The 21,783-nt window shown below is 34.6% G+C and overlaps 1 protein-coding gene across 6 annotated transcripts in view; it reads left to right on the forward strand.

The window, feature by feature from the left end:
* SNTG1 (syntrophin gamma 1) overlaps positions 1-21,783 on the forward strand; it is a 359,885-nt gene that overhangs the window by 204,834 nt on the left and 133,268 nt on the right. For all 6 annotated transcript variants that reach the window (XM_080578706.1, XM_080578709.1, XM_080578710.1 and 3 more), the window contains 4 exons: positions 5,867-5,923; positions 14,038-14,095; positions 16,463-16,506; positions 16,614-16,655. In XM_080578706.1, coding sequence (XP_080434832.1) covers positions 5,867-5,923; positions 14,038-14,095; positions 16,463-16,506; positions 16,614-16,655 — 201 coding nt within the window. The remainder of the gene's footprint in view (positions 1-5,866; positions 5,924-14,037; positions 14,096-16,462; positions 16,507-16,613; positions 16,656-21,783) is intronic.

Raw genomic sequence — 21,783 nt, forward strand, 5'->3', positions numbered from 1 at the left:
TGGAAAACCCAAAGCATTGATCAGTGTTTGACTGAAGCTTGCAGCTGGAATCTGCAGCTATTGTGAAACCACAGAATGTGTTCTTTGCCAAGACTTGTGGGAATTAAAATCTGTACTGACCTTGGGTTTGTGGGTTTTGAATTTATTTATTTATTTATTATTATGTTTATTCATTTATTGATATATTGAGAAATGCAGTACTTTGAAATAAACCAATCCTAGGAATATAATTTTTACAAGTAGAAATTTAGGTGTTTCTGCTTTTAGGCATATGGTATAGGAATAGTAACATTTTGGAGTGAGAACAAGCAAAGTGACAGGTGCTCTTGCTCATTAGAGTCAGTGTTAGCAGTCTACACAATACAGCTGCATTTACCACACTCAATCTCTAGCACAGCTGCAGAGGAACCGGGATTTCTGACTAACCAGGCATTCTGCTGCTCTCCCATACTGCCACCCCTCTCCAGTTGCATGAGGAACTGGGATAAGGTGACAAGTTTTGAATGTCATGTGACAGGAGTTACTAGCAACTGAGCAAGGCTGCTGGTTAACGCTGCTAGTTCAGACTGGAGATGTAAGTGGCCTGTATGTTTTTAGAATGAGTGTAAAGTTTGACTGCTCATGTCAATTAATCCAAAGAAATACCAATAACAAAAAAGTAAAGCATTAACAAAAAGAGGATGTGAAATCTCTGTGCTTGAAAATGTAAGCAAATATTCAATGCATAAAAAAATTTCTTATGACTCTTATGTCAACGTGGGATGTTATTACTAATGACCGCTAAAGTAAGAGTATAGCCTTGAGGATATTATGGCTTTAAATGTTTACAGATTGATCTATAAAGTTGTTACCAATGTATTGTTCATATTTTTATATTTCATTGTTGCATTTTTAGAATTATATCTTAACGTTTTTCTCCCCCCTTTTTTTTTTCCCTCCACAGTTTTGCATGTCACTGTGCTATTGTAGATTTCTCTTCAGGTCTATACCTGTTTTTCCAACTACTGCTTTCTCCCCTGCCTTGGGTCAGCTTTTTTCTATGTTGTTCCATGTATATATATAGTACCTTGGTGTCTGTTCCATCCACTGTAAAAGCAGAGTTCTTGTTTGCTGCCTGTGTACAATTAATGATTACATAGGATTCTGTACCTTGTTTTCCTGTTTATTTACTGTTGGTATGTGCTTGCAAGGTCATTCTTCACTTCTAATCTCATTTAAGATGATGTTGGTGATCTCAAGAAGATCATACTGCTGTTTAATGAGAAATGTTTATATATCTTTAATGAAAGCCAAAAAAATACTGCTTTTCTGTTCCACTGCATAGATCTCATAGGAAAAAAGATTTTTGCCAGAACTCGTAGCTCTCTTTTCCAGTCAGTGAACACACATGTGGATGAGGAATTTTCTGAGTTACAGGCGTGGAAAATGCTGACAGCTTAGCAGCAGTTTTGAGTTTTTCTATAAAATGATAACTACTTTTGTTCTGTTCCAGGAAGTAGCTTCTGAAATACTCCTCCGAATCCTGTGTTTAAAGATCCTAGGAGCTCTAACTCTATTTAGTATAATGTAGCTAACAAATGTGATAATAAAATTACAAGCTAACAGGATGTTATTTAATCTTGATATCAAACTAGGTAGATTTTCATCAGAATCGAGTTTTGTTTGTGAAAACATGGAGATGGCGTTGTTTTGTGAAACTGCAAAACCAATGCAAACTCAATTGTAGAATGCTACCCCTGTAAATAAAGAAGGGAAGGCTAAATTAAATAAAATATTAATAGACAAGTCTACGTCTGACATAGATTTTCAGTTAGGTTTTGTTTTAAGCACATAATTAGAATCAATGGAGCAGGACCGTCTTTAAGCTAGAACAACATAAGTGGTGTATTGAGATATGTAGAGTGTTTCTTTATTATTAAAAAAAATGTGTTGCCTTCTAGAGTTGTCATCATATTTTATTAATTAATAATTTTAAGGCATGTAAGAACTTAGAAGGCTGTTAGACTAGTGAAAAACAATTTATTATTCTTATTGTTCATTTGAAATGCTAATTAAAGGCATCAGAACATTTTTTTTCTTCAGTTTACTGGTCAGAATTCTTTATTATATTAATCATCATATTTCACATAAAAACACGGTGCATTGTAGATGAGATTTTTTTCAGTTTACCTTGGCTAAAGATGGCACTGAAAATGAAGCTTAGTTTAGATTTATCACAAGTAACATACTGCAGAAGAAAACCTTATTCAGATAAAAGAGTTTTCTGGCAAAACATTTCAAAATTGTTATCTGCTATCAAAATACTTACTCAAGTTACTTTGCCAACTGTAAATGGGAGAATGATCTTTCCAAAGTCAAAATTGACATCCTGGCCCTATACTCAATGGAGGATGTAGATGATGATTACTGCCTAACTTGGACACTTGCTTAGACTCATCTAGGTTGAATATATCTATTTTCCTGTATTGGTTACAGGAGAAAACTAGCTTTGACCACTGCCTAAGTTTTATATGACTTAACTTCTATTAGATGAGTCCTATTATTTTTCTTACAATGTTTTGGTTAAAAGAAGAAGAGAGGCTGATCAGAGCCAGAGTCTGATCCAACACCAAGATTCTGGGTGTATGAAATGTGTTGATACTTCTGACAGTTCTGGAAAAGCTGTTTCACTATATTATTTATGTGAGGTTTGTAGATGCAGATTAGTGGATTACCGATGGTTTAGTAATGAAATACGTCATTCATACGTAATTCTCATTTTGAAGGTTGTTAATTGTTTGTATTTGTTAGCTATTGTGTTATGTAGAGTATGGAAGTCCTTATATATAAAATACACCAAAGTAATAAATTTCTTTGTTGTAGGTCTGGGAAGAGTGTTGAATTAACCTAGGTTAAATACAGTGCAATGCCTTACATGTAACACAGAGTGGATTTAATTTGCAGTATGTTCTTGGTGTTCAATTCAGTTCAGTAACAGTCCAAACCTGAAATATTTAATATCCACTCTCAGTGGAGCTAGAAAAGAACCTAGAAAAAATAGCATGTGAAATCCACTGAAAAACTGCGTTGTGCTGGAAAGTTACAGTTGCATGATTTTTTTTTCAGTCTTCCATTTGCTTACTGTTACACAATTTTGTCTAGTTAGTAATCTGCTATATTGGCAAAGCATTTTTGAAATATGCATTTCTTCCTCTTAAAAAGTAATGCCAGGCTCCAGTGTAAAATATTTCTAGTTTTCTGTCAGATGGTCTGGCAAACTCTTTCTCTCTCTCAATAATAAAAAAAAAATCAAGTGTTTTCATGGCTTTCTTTGATCTGTCTTAGCTTGAGTGAAAACCAGAAAGAATATTTTATTGACTTTTTTATATGGGTACCTTTGTGTGTGTTGTGCTAAGCAAGAGAACAAATATATATATATATAATATTTTGCAGGCGGCTTTCTTTTAGGCTTTTTAGAAAGCATAGCCATAGCTTAGAATATATTCAGGTGCCACTATTTACACTTAACAGAGATAATGAGCTACAAATTTTTATGAAGATTTATGTTCTTCAGTGAGCATAGTGCTTAATTTGTATTTTGTGGAGTGTGATATGCTTTGTTCCATGCATAGGTAATGTAATAGTATTATGTCAATTTACCTTAATGCCAACTATTATGCCAGTTTAACCTGAACAGGTTGTTATTTTTCAGCATCTTCTTAAGTAACACGAGTATTTTCTGTTTGATTTGAACTTGTATAACAAAAATGTTAGCGTGCATTGACTAGAATATACTACGCAAGTTTTTGTTCTTAACTACATATCCAACAGAAGATAGAAGTGGAAATGAGGGGAAGCTAACAAAAAAAAAATAAAATAAAAATACTGCCATCAGCAGAGCCACAGCTGAATGTTTCACGTTCTTATGTGTAAGCTCAGTTTAGACCAAACATCAAGCTGTGGCCTATATTAGTTTATCCTTAATTTATTGTCTGCACTATTAGCTGTGGCTGAAACCTCCTGGCAGACAAAAGTTTTTTTGAGTGCAGTTCATGCCCTGAACTCAAGTAGCTTTGTGGACTGAACTCAGTTTCTGGGAATGCCATCATAAAAGTTCCTGGATGGTGTGAGTGGAGAGCTGGGAAGGCTCTTCTGGACCCTCTGCACAGTGTAGAGGCACACTGATGGAACAAGTTAGCCGTATATTCCTCTATTGCCATGCTGTACATTCAGTTGTGGGTTACAAATGCAAGAGTATAATTTGTTCATGTATTTCAATACATTAAAAAATTGAAAGGTTTGGCCATTAGCAGCAAAATGGTATAGCTGTTTCTTAGAAAAAAATAAACATTTACAAATATTAGCATAAATAATTAAACGTAAAGTCTCATTTTAGGCAGCTGGTTTTGTGTTGCAACCCAAAACACTGCACAGGCTTATATTTGCTCTTTCTGCAGTTACTCAATTCGTATTTGTAACAAATGTGAAAAAGAAGGAAGAAACTGCATTTTCCCTCAAATGTAGCAACTCCATTTTCCAAAACTCTTAGGTGGTGTCCCTACCTCTTTTCTTTTCCTTTTTGCATATGAAGGAAAAATAGGCCTGTAAAGCTTTCAGGCTTCTTCTTGCTGACATGTTTCTCATATGAGCCAGCAGAATACCTTATGCATCCTTATGCTTCTTACATTCCTCAATAGCCATATGGAATGAACTATGATCCAGCCCTTAATGTAGTAAATAACACTGACAGTATATTTTTGTGTTGTTTATGCAGATCTGAAGGGCACTGGCAATCTATGCTGATTGGTCTGAAATGTATGAACATATATTGTATAAAATACATATTTAGACTTCTGCAACTCTACATATTGAAAAGGATATAAAATCCAGGCCACAAATACAGAACATTAAAAAAAAAATAAAAAAATCTAGCTATTCCACATATTTGTGCCTGGACATATGTGCATACCTACTATTATTATTTTTTTTACTGCTATCCAAGCTCACTAATTCTAAATGATCCTTGGGAATAAAGTCAACAAGACAGACTAGGAAAAAAAAGGTCTTTGTTTTTTTAAATGTTCATATTTAAGACAGACACTAGCCTATGGATTTTACACAACAAATTTTAAGAATAGGCAATAAAAGAAAAAAATGAGCCGGTTTAAATAAATCTGCCCATAACAATAGCCATTATGACTTGGTTATGATTTTTAAACCATAGCTGTGAGGTCAGCAGTGACTGCGTTTACATTAGTCTCTTAATTTGGATCAGGAATGTGCCTTGAAATGAGTTTCTGGATCATCTGCACTAATCATGCTTTTCTCATGTCACTGACTGGTGTTGGAGTATGCAAACTGTATTCCTTTTGGATGAAGCTAAATTGGAAAATTGGAAATCGGAAACTGCATTCCAGAAATGCAGTTTACATACTTCAGCATTTAGTGTTCAGTCTGCCTATGGGGCCAATTTAATGCCAGTTAAGTAAGATCTCTGAAATGCATCTGTTTTGGATGATGTATCCTGAATTAACAGTTTAACTCTTCAGATCTGTTCTTATTGCTGTACTGGCTGCAGTACAGTAGTGCACACATAGACAGTATCGTATGAACTGAACAAATTCATTTTTGTCTGAGATAACATCTGCTGTTCTTCTGGACTTTGTCACTTACCCCCTGCACCATAGGTTTCATGGGATTTTTGCATTCAGGAAATCACAACTTTATTATAACAAGAAAAATCAATGTAGGAGGGTAGCACAGAATGGCTTATTAAAGTGTGAATGTGGATGTTATGGAAAAAAGAAAAAAAAAAAGGACAAACAAAAAAAACCACTCTAATTCTAACCAAACTTGATTTAACTTTTTTTTTTTTTTTTTTTTCCAGGAAAGAACTGTAACAATTAGAAGACAGACTGTAGGAGGATTTGGATTAAGTATAAAGGTAGGATATTTTTTTGGTCTTTTATTCCAAATTACACAAAAAGTGTCTTTGTATATAGTGAATTTTAGTGGGGACAAATTATATTTCAGAGGACTAGAAACAATACAGCAAATATGTTCTAGAAAGTTAGCTTCTGTCACAATATGGCAACCAGTAGCTACATTGCCTTGTGGAACAGAAGGCAATGGAAAGATCATCCCATTAAGATTCAAGCCGAGTAGCTCTTTAATAAGATTTGATAGGAGAGTTGAAAAGTATTTGCAACTGCACAGACTGTACTTTTGTTCAATAGCACTCTAATTTAGGTGGTTGTTAATGAATGTTAAATTACAGTGGCAGGTATAGGGAAGAGCCAATAAGTTCATAATAGGTTCTCCTACAAAGAATTTCATGTTACTTCAGTGCAATTCATTAGCTTGACAGAAAGCATTATTGCTTACTCATATCGCTTATTTTGCTTACCCATCAAGCAACTGTAGTGATTTATCACGTTACCATATTTTGCCTATCCTCAGTAAGAATTAAGAACATGGAAATGTAAGTGATTCTTTTCGAGGGACAGAGGGTTAATCATTTTTGTCATAATTTTTCTGTAAATCTATATTGCTGCAATATTGAAAACCTTACCTTAGCTCTGAATCTCAGTGTAGAGATACAATGTTAATTTTATCTTCTAAACAGCAGTCCTCAGCCTCAAAATGGCAATGGAGAAAATCAAGTGTACTTCACATGAATGCAAAGAGCCTTAAATTATGCATATTATGTGGAAGTATAGACTTTCCTGTGAACATCTGCTAGTACTGACCTTATAAGAAATGACTCAGAAGAGGGATTAATTTGCTTTTGTGTTGTCATTGATAAGAATATTGCTGAATAGAAATATTAGTTCTTAAAATATATCTTGGTGCACTTGCTGTTATCTCGTTGACCCACTAAAGACCTCTGTGCAAGGAAAACATATTGCTATTTTGTGGCCAAAACTTTCCACGTGTTTAGTCAACGGTACAGAAGTTATTTTCTTGCAGTGTCATTATAGGTTACTGTTCTCTGAATAACGATGCAGTAATGCGTGTCAGTGTAACATAAAGTATATGGGTGATTGAGGTTGTTTTTAGTTGGTAGTAAGAAATAGCTGCTTACAGTAAGGATTTTTGAGGTTTCGGAAGCAAATCTCATGAGGTTTATTAAAGTTGACTAAAACTGATTTGTTTAGTTATATAATACAAGAGGTTATATTCTAGAATTAAAATTGTGGGGAAGAAAAGTCAAAATCACCTTGCATTTAAGTATCAGGTAAATTAAAGAAAGTAAAATATCACTGAGAAATATAAATTAAAAAGTGAATGAGCAGATGGTCTTTCTTATATTAGTGGCATTTTTAAAGCAAGATTATTAGATTCAGACAGTTCTGAATAAACTTCTTGGAAGTTGCAACAGTACTTGAAAGTGCCAAAACAAACTATGGATTTTTCAGACTGTGAATTCGGGCTAGGAGGGTAGTTCTCTTTTTATGCATTTATGAAAGACCTAACATTCCACATAAATTGAATAAAGTCATGTTTCAATTTAAAAAATCTATATTAAAAACTATATTGAGTGTATTAGAAAAAAATGCAAGAGAATTTACAAACCATGGCATTATATTATTTTACTTAAATGTATTTTCTTGTTTTATTGCATAAATGTTTTAATCAAAATTTATCTAGGTAGTAGAGCTACATAAATTCAGGTTTGAATAGATATTTTCTTTTCAGTTTTTGGAATGACTAATGACCAGATGATGATTGTTAGTTATTCTAACAGATATCCCTTCAACAGATGTCACTAAGTGGACAGATCTCTTTCAACAAAAGAAACTCAAAGTCCCTTGGATGTTATACATTAGGTACTGAAAATGACAAGAATTCCATGGTCTGGCATATTCTGTAGATGTGTATTAAGCAATATGTTTCTTCCTGCTCTAAAAACCAATGAACCTATTTAGCTAGATTCCCCCTTTTTTTTTTTAATTTTTTCTTTTTTGTAATCCCGCGTTTAAAAAAAAAAAAAAGAGATGACCAATTTGGATAGCCAACACAACCTAAAATAAGTACTTGTTATACGCTTCTATTATGGCATTTAGCTACCAGTAAGAGACAGAACTGGAACTTAACGTAATACTTTTTGCAATTTTTAGGTATGCTGTGCAGTGTCAGTGTCATATTCTGAAAAGTGACAGTTTTCTGTTTTAAAAGGTACCAATCAATGTTCCCTTTTGCAGATGAGTAATAGTCGGTTACTTTGTTTTGCTTTGTTCTGGAAGATTCCTGAACTTTAATTAAAAAATATTTATTTTAATAATAGAAAAAAATATATATCTTTTTAATTAATGCCTTAAAGTAGAGTTCTACAAATCAGCCTGTGGGAAATGGCCAGTACAAGAACCAAACCTACTGCAAACACATTATGAAGTTCACCTCACAGTATATTCAGGGAGTCTTAACGTACAGTAGTTTTGTCTCTTTGGGATCTAGGAGACATAATACCGACTTCCCAAAATAAAACCCATAACTCATATTTTGGACCTAGGCAAAATGCTAGCGGTGGAGAAAAACAAGGGAGATTCTGTACCTGATCCTAACCGATCTATTTCCTGCGTCTTGTGTTTGTTCTGATTTTTGGCACGTGTGTGTACACACTCACACAGAAAACACATGGCTAATGTAGAGCAGTGTGTATGCTGAGATGCTGTATTTCAACTCTGGAAAGTTCCTACACCTTCCAGAGATGGAGTAGTACTGCAAGAGGTATTTACCAGGATCTAAATTTCTACATACATCTGAAACGCCAAAGCAGCTTACTTTTGTTTGGCCAACAAGGTTTTTCTCCTGTCTTGGTGCCCACAAGCCAGCTCCACCACTGCCATAGTTTCTTGTGTACCTTTTAAGAAAAAAGCGTCACTGGTCACTTTGTTGTTTTAGGACTTGGTCCCGAGCGCTGCGGTGATTCACAAAGACCTCTTCACAGGGGCCGTGAAGTAGGCAGCTATAGCTGATCAGCCATCTGTGCTTGTTAGTCAGGGCACTGGATCGACTTCATCTCTGCATTAGGGCTTCTGGAAAGGCATTTAAGACAGTGGACGTGTGCGTGCAGGTTTGCTTGTGGCTGGGTGGGATACCTGCTGTCTGCCACTAAGCTGCCACCTCTTACAAAGCAATTTATTCCTCAAGCGCGTGATTTTTATTTGAGCCACCACATGTTTCAGAGGCTCAGTCTGGATTTTAAGGATTTAAATGAATGTGAATACGCTGCATCTTCTGCTACTGCTATAAAGTGGGGAAGAAAAACAGTAAACCCCTTTTGATTCAGCAGCAGTGCAGGTAATGTAAGGAGTACTTAGGCCTTTCCTCCTCCTTTTGGTAACTGTTTTCCACAACTCCCCCCTTGCAACAGTAGGTCTGTGTCCTGCAACTCTCAGGTTATAGAAGGTTGAGTATTATCTGAGGATTTACGTTTTGGCTGTGGTGTATTTCAAAGGATGCCTTTCATCTGAGATGTGAGTTATACTAGGGCAGTGATTAATGACTCTCACTTTAAAATATTTGCTTGTGCTTGATAGGAATTTGTCAAGTTTTATCTTTCAGCTCTAGGGTATTCTCTCTTTTTTTTTCTGCTTAAACACCTGTTTGCTATCAGAAATCTAACATGAGCAAGTCGCCTATTAATCAAGTTTTGGAAGTGTCTTGTCCCACCTTAAATATTCTAGAAAAAAAAAACTAAAAAATATATTTTTTTTATCATTATTTTTCCTGCAGAGTACAAGGACAAAACAGTTAATAATTCTAAAAGGAAACTCCCCATTTTTCTTTTGGTGACTTGTATATTCTATTTGTCTCTTCTTTTGTGTTTGAACTTTCATGCTCCAACTGAAGTTGTAAAAATCAGATTCAGCTAACTGCTTAAAAAACTGCTTGCAAAATTCATTTTTACATAAGATCCAAAGCTAAGCCCTTTTAAAAATTGATTATAATCCACTCTTTGTAAGTTTGATAGAACAAAAAATACTGTTTTGTGTTTTGCTGTACTTCATTTTACTGAAGTTAATGGTAAAAATTTAATTACATTTGGAGCAGAACTGATCTATTCCACACTATTCAGAAGAAATTATTTTCTCATTTCTGAAGTCCCTTTAGAACTCTCGTTAATAAACCTCTGTGAGAAGGAATAGCCATGGAGAAATAGCCATATAGAAATTGATGAATATAGTATATTTCACTCATCACATCTCCCACAAGTTTGAGTTTCTGGGATTTGACAGGAAGCTGCAAAGTGTATGACTTCTGAAAGAACATCATGTCTCTCAATAATTGGAGAGAATGTAGTGTTCTTGAGGAAATAGGCAATAAAAGTTCATTAAATAAATTAAGGTTTTCACTTACAGTGTGACTTCTGGCTACCAGAACTCTGTACAGGGACATTTTCTTGTATCTGTTTTAGCCTTTTTTTGCTGAGACTGTTTGACTTCTTAGTTTGACTCCACCAAATTATCTGTAAAGCAACTGTCTTTCTTACACCTATGGAGATACTTAGGTGATTCTCCTCCTCTTCATTCATTTTGTGATAATCCTTTTTTATGAACAAATTTTCTCTGCATTTCAAGCGGAAGTAGTTTTTTTTTTTTTTTAAAAAAAAAGTGTTAATTAATAGATGAATCATATAGGTTTATGTTTGCAAATCTATCTTTTCATCTTCAAAGATGTGTACTGGTGGAATTTGGTGTTGAACAGAAAAGTTGCAAAGGGCCAAATAACATTAGAACATTATTGTACATATTGTTTAATTGCCGTCATGATACTTGGCACAATTTTTGCTTATGACATCTAACATTCTCTAAGACAGTTCATGAGCACAGTTCAGAACATTACATGGACCACTCCCAGTAGACAAAGTGTATAAAGTCATGCTATTACAACTGGGAAAAGAGTTTAACTACATGGACATGAGCCATGTTGTGACACTAGATGTTAAGGCTAAAACAGGCAGGGCTGTCTCTGTTAGTAGAATAAATGTTACCTTTTAGTATGTAATAAAAATATATATTCAGCTAATGTGAGGTACTGCAGTTCTCACTTGTTGCACACAATGTTCTTTACACTATAAAACTCTGAGGGTGCTGAAATCCACTGATTGACACCAATTTTTTAGACATCCTCAGTCTCTTTCTCAAAACAAGGCAATAATTTTCTATTATGCTTGGAGCCAAAACTGAAAACAGTCTTTGTCAAGAAAAAAATTTTCATTTTGGTTAAGCTTTTTTTTTTTTTTTTTTCCTCATGCGACTAAACGTCAGAGAAAAAGCTTTAATATGTAAAAACTGGGATAAGAAACAATCTTCAGATCGGTATCGTGTGACACTTAGAAAGGTGGTGTGGGTGACCTTTAAACTAATGGCCAAAGTCCAGGACTGTGAGCTTCAAACAGCTGCCAGTGATTAAAGATTGCTTTGCTTCTTTTAGCAGGACCACTTCTGGAGGTGGGCAGCTACCTTTAGTCCTGGCTAATACTTCCACAACTTGTCTGCTTAAGGAACAATGGCAAAGAAAATTTGCATTGTGAAGATCAGTGGTAGAGTCTGTTTGAGGGCTGAACTATTAAGCCTTTAGCAACATTAATTGACATGTATTATTTCCTTCCACTGGTCTGGGGTTGAAAGCGGGTGGGAGGGTGTTAAGCAATGAAAAAATAACCAATGTTCACAGAGCTTTCTGAAGTAGTGTATCTTTAGAGCCTGTAAAGCCAGACATGCGTGTACTTTTTATTTTACAGAGAATCAAATATGAAGAATGCAGGATGCAAGGCTGCATTGTCAATCAGAAGTAATATTAAGTAACATATTGGAAGAATACGTTTACTTGCTGCAGATTGTTGAAGATGACTGGGTATAGATATCTGGTCAGCTATATTCTCTTTCCACATATGAATTTTTGTTTCTTAGAACAGCAGGCAATACCTCCTTTATTTAAAAATATTAAAATATATATTTTTATTTTAAAAATATTTAATTTTTTTTAAACAAATATTTAAAAAAATATTTAAAAAATTTAAAGGAATTGTTCATACTGGCTAGATGGGGTTGCAGTGAAGAGGTCTTTTTTTTTTCAGCAGGGCATTTCTGGATGCTTCTTCAAAACTGCAGTGTAAGTGGAGTTAGATATAGTGGGTGAGCGAGGACAATATAGTGCTGTTTTTGGAATAACATTAATATCCCTCTTTACCAGAGAATTGATTTTAAGGAGGGAGAGAGGCCAGTTTACTGGGGGGGGGGGGGGGGGGGGGGAGGAAGTTAGTGATGTTGAGTTTTAGACCTTGCACTAGCTGAACTTCAAATATCCTGGAAAGTGCAATATCTGTGTAACATATTGGAGGCTTAGGGAGGGAACTGGCGCAATGATTCTTCTGTTTGTTTGAAAACTACAGAAGTTAAATGTGCATGTGGCTGAGGAAACCTCTGAAGAGAGTAGGGTGATCCTTATAAACTTAGTGAGCTTGAGCTGGTAATCTTAGGTGAAGCCAACCTTTATGGTTGCTGTTCCTCTGATGAAAACCATCAAAAGATGTTTAGCAGGTTATAATGCTACGAATTGTTTGGTTTGAATAGCTGTCGAAACCTGACTGAAATGAAGGTAGCCATCTGTGGAGTGAACGCTCAATCCATACAGCAAATATCAATATGTTCTGTGTTTGTAATGCCAATAGAACTTTACGTGTAGACAAATAATTGTCTATTATTAGTGAGATCCCTACTACCTCAAAGTTTTTAGGACCATTTGTATTGATTGTTGCTACCAGATGGAACTTTAATCCTATGGGAAATTTAGCTTGTTTCCTTGCATTCATCTAGGACACATATGCAGTGGCAGAGATGAGAGGTTCTTCCTTTGCTCAGGTTTAAAATTTAAAGACTTTACGAGTCTGTCCATACACAGAGAGAGCCGCAGAAACGTGTTTTCTATGGTTTTCTTCTTCTCTGTTCCATGACAGAAATAGCTGTTGAGTGCAGATGTCTGTTCAGTTTCAAACAGTTGGTTATTGAACGAAGAAGGGGATATGTACTAATCCTTAGACCATCAAAATATCCAGGTCAGTCCATTCCACGCAATGAAACTGGGTGCCAGGACCTAAGAAGGCCAGTTTCCAAAGAAAAAATTGTCTGCTAAAGAGAAGAGTAAGCAAACATTTAACTAGGATTCTTAGGCAAAATGACAGTGTGACAGGCTGTCATTTCTGATGATCTGAATTTGTACAGGTTACATGCACTCTGGCACTTTGATGCTATGTTCAGAGGAAGAAAAATAGTTGTGGCTCTGTTATATGCTTTTCATTTTCTTTCCTTTCTTTCTTTCTTTCTTTTTTCTTTTTTTTTCTTAGTGTCCTTTTTACTTAAGGTTTCTTTTTAATACTTTGAGAATCATGAATGCTTCCAGTCCCACAAGGATAAATTGAATGAAACAACAGCATTGAATTGCTGTTGAACTGTTGAATTATCATCCAGCTTTCCTTTATTTTCCCACATTTATTGAACGCCTACTGTTCCATTTCTTAATGTTTTCTTTTCTGTCGCTTGTTAGTTATCCTACAGCTTTGCTCACTCTTTGTGCATGTGTGACAGAAATGGAAACAAATAAAGGCTGCTTTTGAGATGAAAGACCAAACTTGCCTTTCTTGGGTTTTGGTTTACCTGTTTCTTACCAGCATGAAAACAGAGTGGTCACAGCATGGTTTCCATTGTGGTGTTATGGCCATTCTGCCTTTGTAGGACACAGTTTCATACATTAAACTACACGGACTCTGCAGAAACTGATGTCCTTCTTCAAGTCTTGTAGAATTTTGAACATCATCCAATTCACTTCCTGAGGTAATGATGGCAACTGAGAGCTTCTATAGGTGAGGCAGTAAGAAATTAATCCCAATCAACTCTTAATTAGAATGAAGAAATGGAGAAAAAAGAGGAAAATGTAGGATCAGAATTATTTTCTTGGTCTCTCTGAAAGCTACACTTACAGAAAGGGTAAAATATAATTTCAAGCAAAAATATTTCCAGTAACTCATGAGATTTCCATTTATTCTCTTTTCAGGGTGGAGCAGAACATAATATTCCAGTGGTCATTTCTAAGATTTCCAAAGAACAAAGAGGTGAGTGTCAGATTATTACACTATGTTTTGATATGCTCCTTAAAGCAAGGTGCCTCAAGTCCTGCCTTCAGGAATGTTAAATAGATGCTATTGACGTACTATTTCTCTCTTCATGACATCAAGATCTCTCTATTCTTTAGAACTATTTTATGTAACATACAGAACTTATATTTGGAATAGCTTTTTTTTGTTTGTTTTGTTTTTTTTTAACACTGTCTTCAAACAATTATTTCTTAAAAGTTCTTGTAAAGTATAATTTTAAGGGGAAAAATAGGAAGCTATTTAGGGAATGAAAATATTTTACAAATTTAAGTAATGAAAAATTGAATAATTCTGTCTTATATTTCTGAATTGTTATTGCCAGAAAGCAGTAGCAGATCAAAAGTTTGGCCTTTAAAGCATGTGAATACAAAAAGAGAATGTCTGTCTCTTTATACTGAGTTGAGTAGTAGGGCAGTACTCAGACAGGAGTGGGTGGTGGCAGAACCTTGATAATACCCTGTGTTATTTCAACATTAGATGCTGTGCTATGTAAACCTTTGCAGCAACTGATACACAGCAAAACTGGTACTGCATTAAGGTCTTAACCGTGCTTATTATTTAACTGTGCTGTTTTGAAATTGTTAGAATGATATAGTATGTGCTAGGAAAATGGCTAGTTGTTAAAAAGCTCATGATGTGCTCAACGATGAGAGATGCAGCAACGCTGTGAGTCAGTAGTTCTAGAATGTATTTATTTTCTCTGTTTTTGTATATTTGTGTTCATATGCGTAAGGTCAGAAACTTAAACTTGGAAGCATTTTCCTCCATCTGTAATGCAATAATTCTGGAATGCTGCCTCTGCTCAATTAAAAAGCTTGAGTATAAGAAAAAATGTCATATTCACCCACATACTGCAGATAAAGAAAGGTACAGGGGAATCTTGGAATATTGGGAATTGAAATTTGACCCCTAAACCTAGAAGTTGCATGTAAAGAGGCTACCGAGTAGCAGGGAATTAGTCCCTAGGGAAAGCAATAAGGTTAACCTTAAGAAGTTATACTTGTGACTCCATTTTTTTTCAGTATAAATATAAGTAAGTAATACCTAATAATGTGGCATATATTGCATATAGTAGCTATTAAAAAGCTTTTAAGCACTGCAGGAAAAATAAGAAACGTAGATCCAAGTTTAATTGAGCACACAAATGTGCACCCTGTTTTCTTTTATTATTGTTATTATTATTGTTATTTTTTTGCTATAATAACTAATGCAGTATTTCTAACCTCAATACATAGTTGAGTTATAAACTCCATTATTGCTTTATATAAAAATACTGCTGATTTTTAGAGAGCTAGTCATGAGGGACATCTCTTATGTAGAACGAGACTATGCAATTGTCATGCCATGTGTCTGTGCTAGGCATCTTGGATACAGAAAATGCAGTTTAGCCCAGAGCCTGTAACTCAAAGCTTTGGAGGCTCAGTTCTGCCCTCTTCCCAGTGGCATTCCAGTTTTTTTTGTTGTTTTTGGTTTTGTTTTTTTTGGACCTCTAAACAAAAATATGTCAGCTGATGCATTTCTGAAAACCAGCATTATACATAGAGTGCTTACGTCATGAACAAATGTTCATATATATAAGCCCTGTGTCTAAAGCAGAATATTATATGCATTTATTTTAAAAACAAAAAAACCCACACCGTACCCATATTTTTTTATCCTCCAATAATTTAAGCATTCTTTGCTACATCTAGCCTAATAAAGCCAGTTCTTCAAACATATTGAGTATCATAATTTATATGAATATTAATGCCAGTCTTACAACTCATGTAAAGAAGTTAAAATTAGTTAGATCAAGTCAAGTTTCAGACTTTCTAGACAGCATCTTCTGTGATGTTTTGGAATGCTATAGATAAATAATTTCATGTTTTCTGTTAACATTCATAATCAAAGATGTAGGATCTAAAGATTCTTTGGTAAAGGCTTGCAAATTAAAAGTTGTCCTTCATAAGTAGGTCTGGAGTCTCTATATTGACTTTTCCTCAGAACTAATAAGAAATAATCTCTCTCAGGCAAATAGGACCTAGTTTCACAGTCATTCTCTGTTCAGAGAAAAAAATGCCATACCTCACCATAATGGCCCAAAAGATGCTAGAGACTGACGGAGGATGTTTCAGAGTCTTGGTACTTTGGATGGGTAGACTCCTTCATTGTAATGCCGTTATGCTGGTGTTCGGGGGTTAAAAAAAGAATCCAAATAATTTATTTAGAAGTTTTTTGTTTTTTTTTTAAAAATATGGAAAAACATTAAATGAAGTAGGAATACAAGTACAAGAAATATGGGATGTTTTGTGCAAAACAAATGAAAAATATGCTTTTTGTTTTCAGCGGAACTTTCAGGTTTGCTCTTTATAGGAGATGCAATTCTGCAGGTGAGTAAAATGGCAAGTTCCTTTATTTATATTTTTCTAGAAAAGTGAAATGAAATCTATACTTATGAAATGTAGAGTAAGTCTTCTCTTTATTTTTTTAATAACAGATTAATGGAATTAATGTGAGAAAATGCAGGCATGAAGAAGTGGTGAGCTTTTCTGATTTTCAGTCTACTTTCTGTATTTTGTAGATATTGAAATTATAGCAGTGCACTTGTATCATCTGTATTATTGTTATATCTAGAAAAAAAAAACCTGTACATTCTAGCATGGTAAAACTGATCTTAGTAGGCTTGTTATAATTACTGCCCTCAGATAGGTTTTTCTGTATTAAAGGTGATTATTTTATTATGAGGATATTAGCTGTACATATTCTGAACATTCTTTTTCTGGCTTATGCCTATTAAATTTCAGCAGTGCTACACCTTTCTGGCTGTGTGAGGTCATTTTAATTTCAAAAGCTGTAATTTGCACTATGTTGGAATTTATTTATTTTAAAAAACAAAACAAAACACTATTTAGCAATCAAAACAAAACTATTATTCTGGCTTCCTTTCTCTGGCTGTTACTTACAAGGATGCTCTCCTTCCTCAGTTGAGCCATAAGGGTTTAAAAGAACAGTGAATTGAGATTTGATCTAGAGAAGTTGTGTATTTGAGAGCTCTGTAGTAGGCTAGTTCCCTTGGTATATCAGCTTTAGTAAAAGTGTCATATATTTTTGTCATGTTTGTCTTTTTGAGGCTACTTAAGTACTTTCAGAAGTAAGAAACACTATACTTCTGAAAATAATGCCAGAACAGAGAAGATTGCCAAAGAAGTTATCCTTAAATCCTGCATAGGTACATATAATTTATTACCTGTAAAGCTTACTTTGCCAATTCAAAAATTTAGTATTTAATACTATAATCTATGACAGATCATTAAATGTATGCCATTCAGGTATAAAAAGCACACGTTAATAAAGATTAATTTCTGATGAACAAATTAGTGCAGGCTGAAAGCTTAGATCAGTGCACTCTTCCATCTCTCAGAGTGCATTTTTGCACTGGTTTTGTGTTGCAAATCGTGCATCATTCTTTAGAGCCTTAATCCACCTTCTGCGTACATAGGCTTACAATCATATTTGCAGTAGTTTTAAACTTCAGCTGTGCAACAGTGATCAGATTTAAATCTTTTATAAGCTTACTATAGTTGTTTGGTTTAATGTGCATTAATACGGTAAATTTCTCAATGGGATTTCAATGGGGTGTTGGATTTTCAAGACATGAAAACAATATATTAATAGAAGTGCAGAGTTGCACATGCAAAGGCAAACTGAAAACTGGAAAGTTTAATCAAATGTGCCCAAAGGGGCAGGCAGATTGACATAGAGTAGCAAGGTATTGTTGTGTTAAAGTTTGCTTTATACCTTTCTATCCTACATAACCTGCTTCTCAGACTCCTTATAGGTAATTCTTTCTGAATGATAATAATAAAAAGAAAACATTTTATCTTACCAGTTTTGAATGTATCTTTGTGTGATCTGCAGTGGAGTTACAAAACCAATATATATAAAAAAAAAAAAAAAAAACATAGCAAATGAACTCTGATAATCTCCTAGTATTTTTCAGATACGTTCACTTTCAAGTGATATATATGTATGTGGATTAAATTTGTTTTAAACCCTGAGTATAATCTCTACTGCTATAGTAGTTGTATATAATTATATATCTGTTTATACATTGTTCATTTGAGTGTGATTTTAGGTATAGCCCTGGGTAAAGAGCAAGTACAGAAACTGTTTTGCCAGCAGGATTTATAGGTGGATTTTGTTTGCAGCATGGCCTGTGGAGTTTGAGTTGTTCTAGCACTCCTGTCTTGCAGAGTCTTTATTGAATATGGGATCCATAGCTCTAATCTCAAGGTAATAGAGAAAATAGGAAGTATGGGGGGTATACTTCCTCACAGCAGAGAGTGGAACAGCAATGGAGACTTAATTTTCAATCCTTAGGTACTAGGTACTTTTAAAATGCCTATGCAAGTTTCATGAGCTTTGTTTTATTCTGATTTTATTTTATTTTTTGTAACTAATTAAGACATAGCAGGTATCATGTGAGATTATATTGATGTTTTGCTTTGTCCTGATGTCTTAGAAAATACTTACTATAAACTCCTATGAAATTTTTTTGCAGTGTGTGAAGCTGAAACTTCCCATAGGAAATTCAGACTTGTATATGTATCTGCAGTTCGAATCCTGTTAATGTTTATTCTTGTTCTTTTCTAGATCCAACACTTCTTGCTGTTTGCAGAAACATTTTAAGCAAATGTCCTAACCTCATAACTCTGTAATGAAAAAATCTGCATCATAATCAGTGCAGCTTATGATATTACACCAGTGACAATTGGCTCTAGTATTTCACCATGCTGTTTTTACTACACTACACAAATAAGATTATTTTTCCATTTGAATTTCAAAATTAAGTAGTTTTATCAGATTAGGGCTTTCTTTCATAGCAGGGAGAATCTTTCCTTGTTATACGGTAAATTTAGTTGGCTTAACAGTTGTGGGCACTCTTGTTGTCCTTTGTTGTCTGCCATTAGTTATTCAATCTGGTGATGTAGCATTCAGTGATGCACAGGTCATCTTATTCCACAAGTATACTATAACCTGAAGCCTGAGTATGACAAATCGATATATAGATAAGACACTTATAAGACTGGATATGTAGGTTTATTCATTTCCAGTATACCTTACTAGAAGTATCTGCTCAGTTCCTTTCTGAATTTTCTTAGCTTTAGGTGAGTCACTTAATTTTGAGTTTATTTTTCTGTTTGTAGAAGATGAAGATATTATTCATTACCATGAAAAGATACTATGAGTTTCTATCAAAGACAGAATGTCAGCTTGTTATTCAGCTTGGATTTTAAAGAATCCCATCTGAGTACAATGTAACGTTGCTTCACTCCAAGAGCTGTCCTATGGTGAAATAAATACATGCTGTCTGTAGTGAAATATTGGCACAGGGAGAGGTTGGGGAGGAGGGGGATTTATAATTTTCTTTAAAAATATCTCCCAATATCATATTGGCAGTTTCTCTCCAAAAGTATAGTCTCAGGTTGAATTTGGAAGTAGGGAGAGTCTGTTACATCCTTTAATTTACATGAATTTTTGCTCTTTCTATTCTAGATATATTCATTATTTCTTTGACTTTTTTTTGACTCTCCTTAACATTTTACAAGACTGTTTGAAAGCTGATATTAGGAATAGTATGCATAGACAGTCATATAAATTTAGGCTTTTGTCTGATGAATTTGGTCCTATAGTGCATAAGGTGTCAATCCACACACCTAGTCTTTTAAGGGCTCACAATTAATATGATAATTCATAAGGCTAGAAACTAATACATCTGTAGCCTGGAAACTAATTCATCTGTAGACCTTACCTCCACTTAATGTTCAAACATATAGATAGGCAATCAGCAGTATAATGCTGTTCTTGCAACACGTGGATTTTTTGTGGTGGTTCTAGGGCTAGCCACTCCATCACTAACAATGAAGAAATGTTATGTGACAGTGAGAGGACCTTCTGTGAGCTACTTCCTTCAAGCTACCACTTAGTAGCTTGGAGTAGAAGTGTATGTGTCAACTCAGTTGCATACTATCGAGAAGCTTGTGTTGGATCTAGTGCATCTTTTCTAGCAAAAAGACCTGAAATGGGATGTCCACGTGCATTGCATTGTAGCTTTGGCTTTCTCCTTTTCCCTGTATTTGTAGCAGGGCTGTAACTGTACCTGTGATTGATATCAGTGATATATATTGAAGATTATATGAAGGTGATGGCATAGAAACAGTTGCTTAATTGCAATCATGTGCAACTGACAAAGCTCTTACTCTGATTTTTTCTTTTAAATGTGTTTTCATCAAAACTTTTTTTAAAATCCATTATTAATAGTTTCAGTAACATTTTTTGTAATGTTTTTTTTAAAGAAGAATGAGCATATTGTATTTATAAGGCAGGACATGAAACCAAATGATCTGAAATCTCACTCTGTCTTGACTTTTACAAATATATCTTTTGGTAAATGAAGTTTTTATGTTATCTTTAACTGTGAAACAGAGACCTATACTATTATCAGGTTTAGTTCACTGAATTATATGAAGTACTTCAGAATCTGTTAGAGAAAAGGATCTTTAGAAAATGTTTTCTATTAATATTGTGCTGTTTGGTGATAGTGATAACAGCAGCCTGCACATACACATTAACTCCTTGTCATATTATGTGGCAGAGATCCTGTACTGTAAAACTCATAGCACAGCCATTTCATTCTTTCCTCTGTAGATTGGATGAGGGCTTTAAATATTGAATCTGTGTAGTCAGCACTTCTGAGAGGAAAAAAAAATTATTCTTCAATTTGAACCTTTTGGAAATCCAATAGTTTTCTTCATAAGAAGAGGCCAAGTTATTACTTCTTCCATATAGCTGTTGTTTTCTACACGAGACTCATGGATTACAAGAAAAATGATAACATCACTTTAACTACCCTGGTATAATTAATGAAAACTTTTGTGATACTGTATTTATAATGTGTTTATTGTTTGTGAAATTTGGAGCTAATAATCTGACATGTATTTCAGCATTGATTTGAAATGAATGTACATCAGGTAGAATAGAACCTAGCAGGTGGAAATAGTTTGCTGTCTTTTCTTTAGGTTAGTTGGTTTTGGAGGTTTTTTTGTTTGTTTTTTTCCTGTGTAGTAGAAATTTCTTGTATTAAAATACGTCTTGGAGTTTCATTCTTACATGTGTTTAGCTATGCTTTCAGTGTTCAAATAAATATTTCTCATGTCATACTCAGAAAAGACTCAAACTTATTTAAGAACTTTGATGTTAGACTTTTTAAAAACACCAATTTGTGCTGCATGTCTTCCCAACTTATATCTTTTTCTCAAGATAGCTCTCCCTATATTGGTCATTTTATCAAGACTCCACCTTTTAAAACTTTTCATCAGTTCTAGTGAGTTTTAATAGATGGGGTAGAATACGTTCCCCTCTGCTCTGATCAGGCCTCACTTGGAGTACTCTGTCCAGTTCTGGGCTCCCCGGTACAAAAAAGACAGGGAACTCCTGGAAAGAGTCCAGCGGAGGGCCACAAAGATGATATGGGGCCTGGAGCATCTTCCCTATGAAGAAAGGCTGAGAGACCTGGGTCTGTTCAGCCTGGAGAAAAGAAGACTGAGAGGGGATCTCATCAATGTGTATAAATACCTGAGGTGTGAGAGACAGAGGGATTTGGCTAA

This window comes from Anser brachyrhynchus, assembly GCF_964034855.1.
Source record: "Anser brachyrhynchus genome assembly, chromosome: 2".
Taxonomy (NCBI): Eukaryota; Metazoa; Chordata; class Aves; order Anseriformes; family Anatidae; genus Anser; species Anser brachyrhynchus.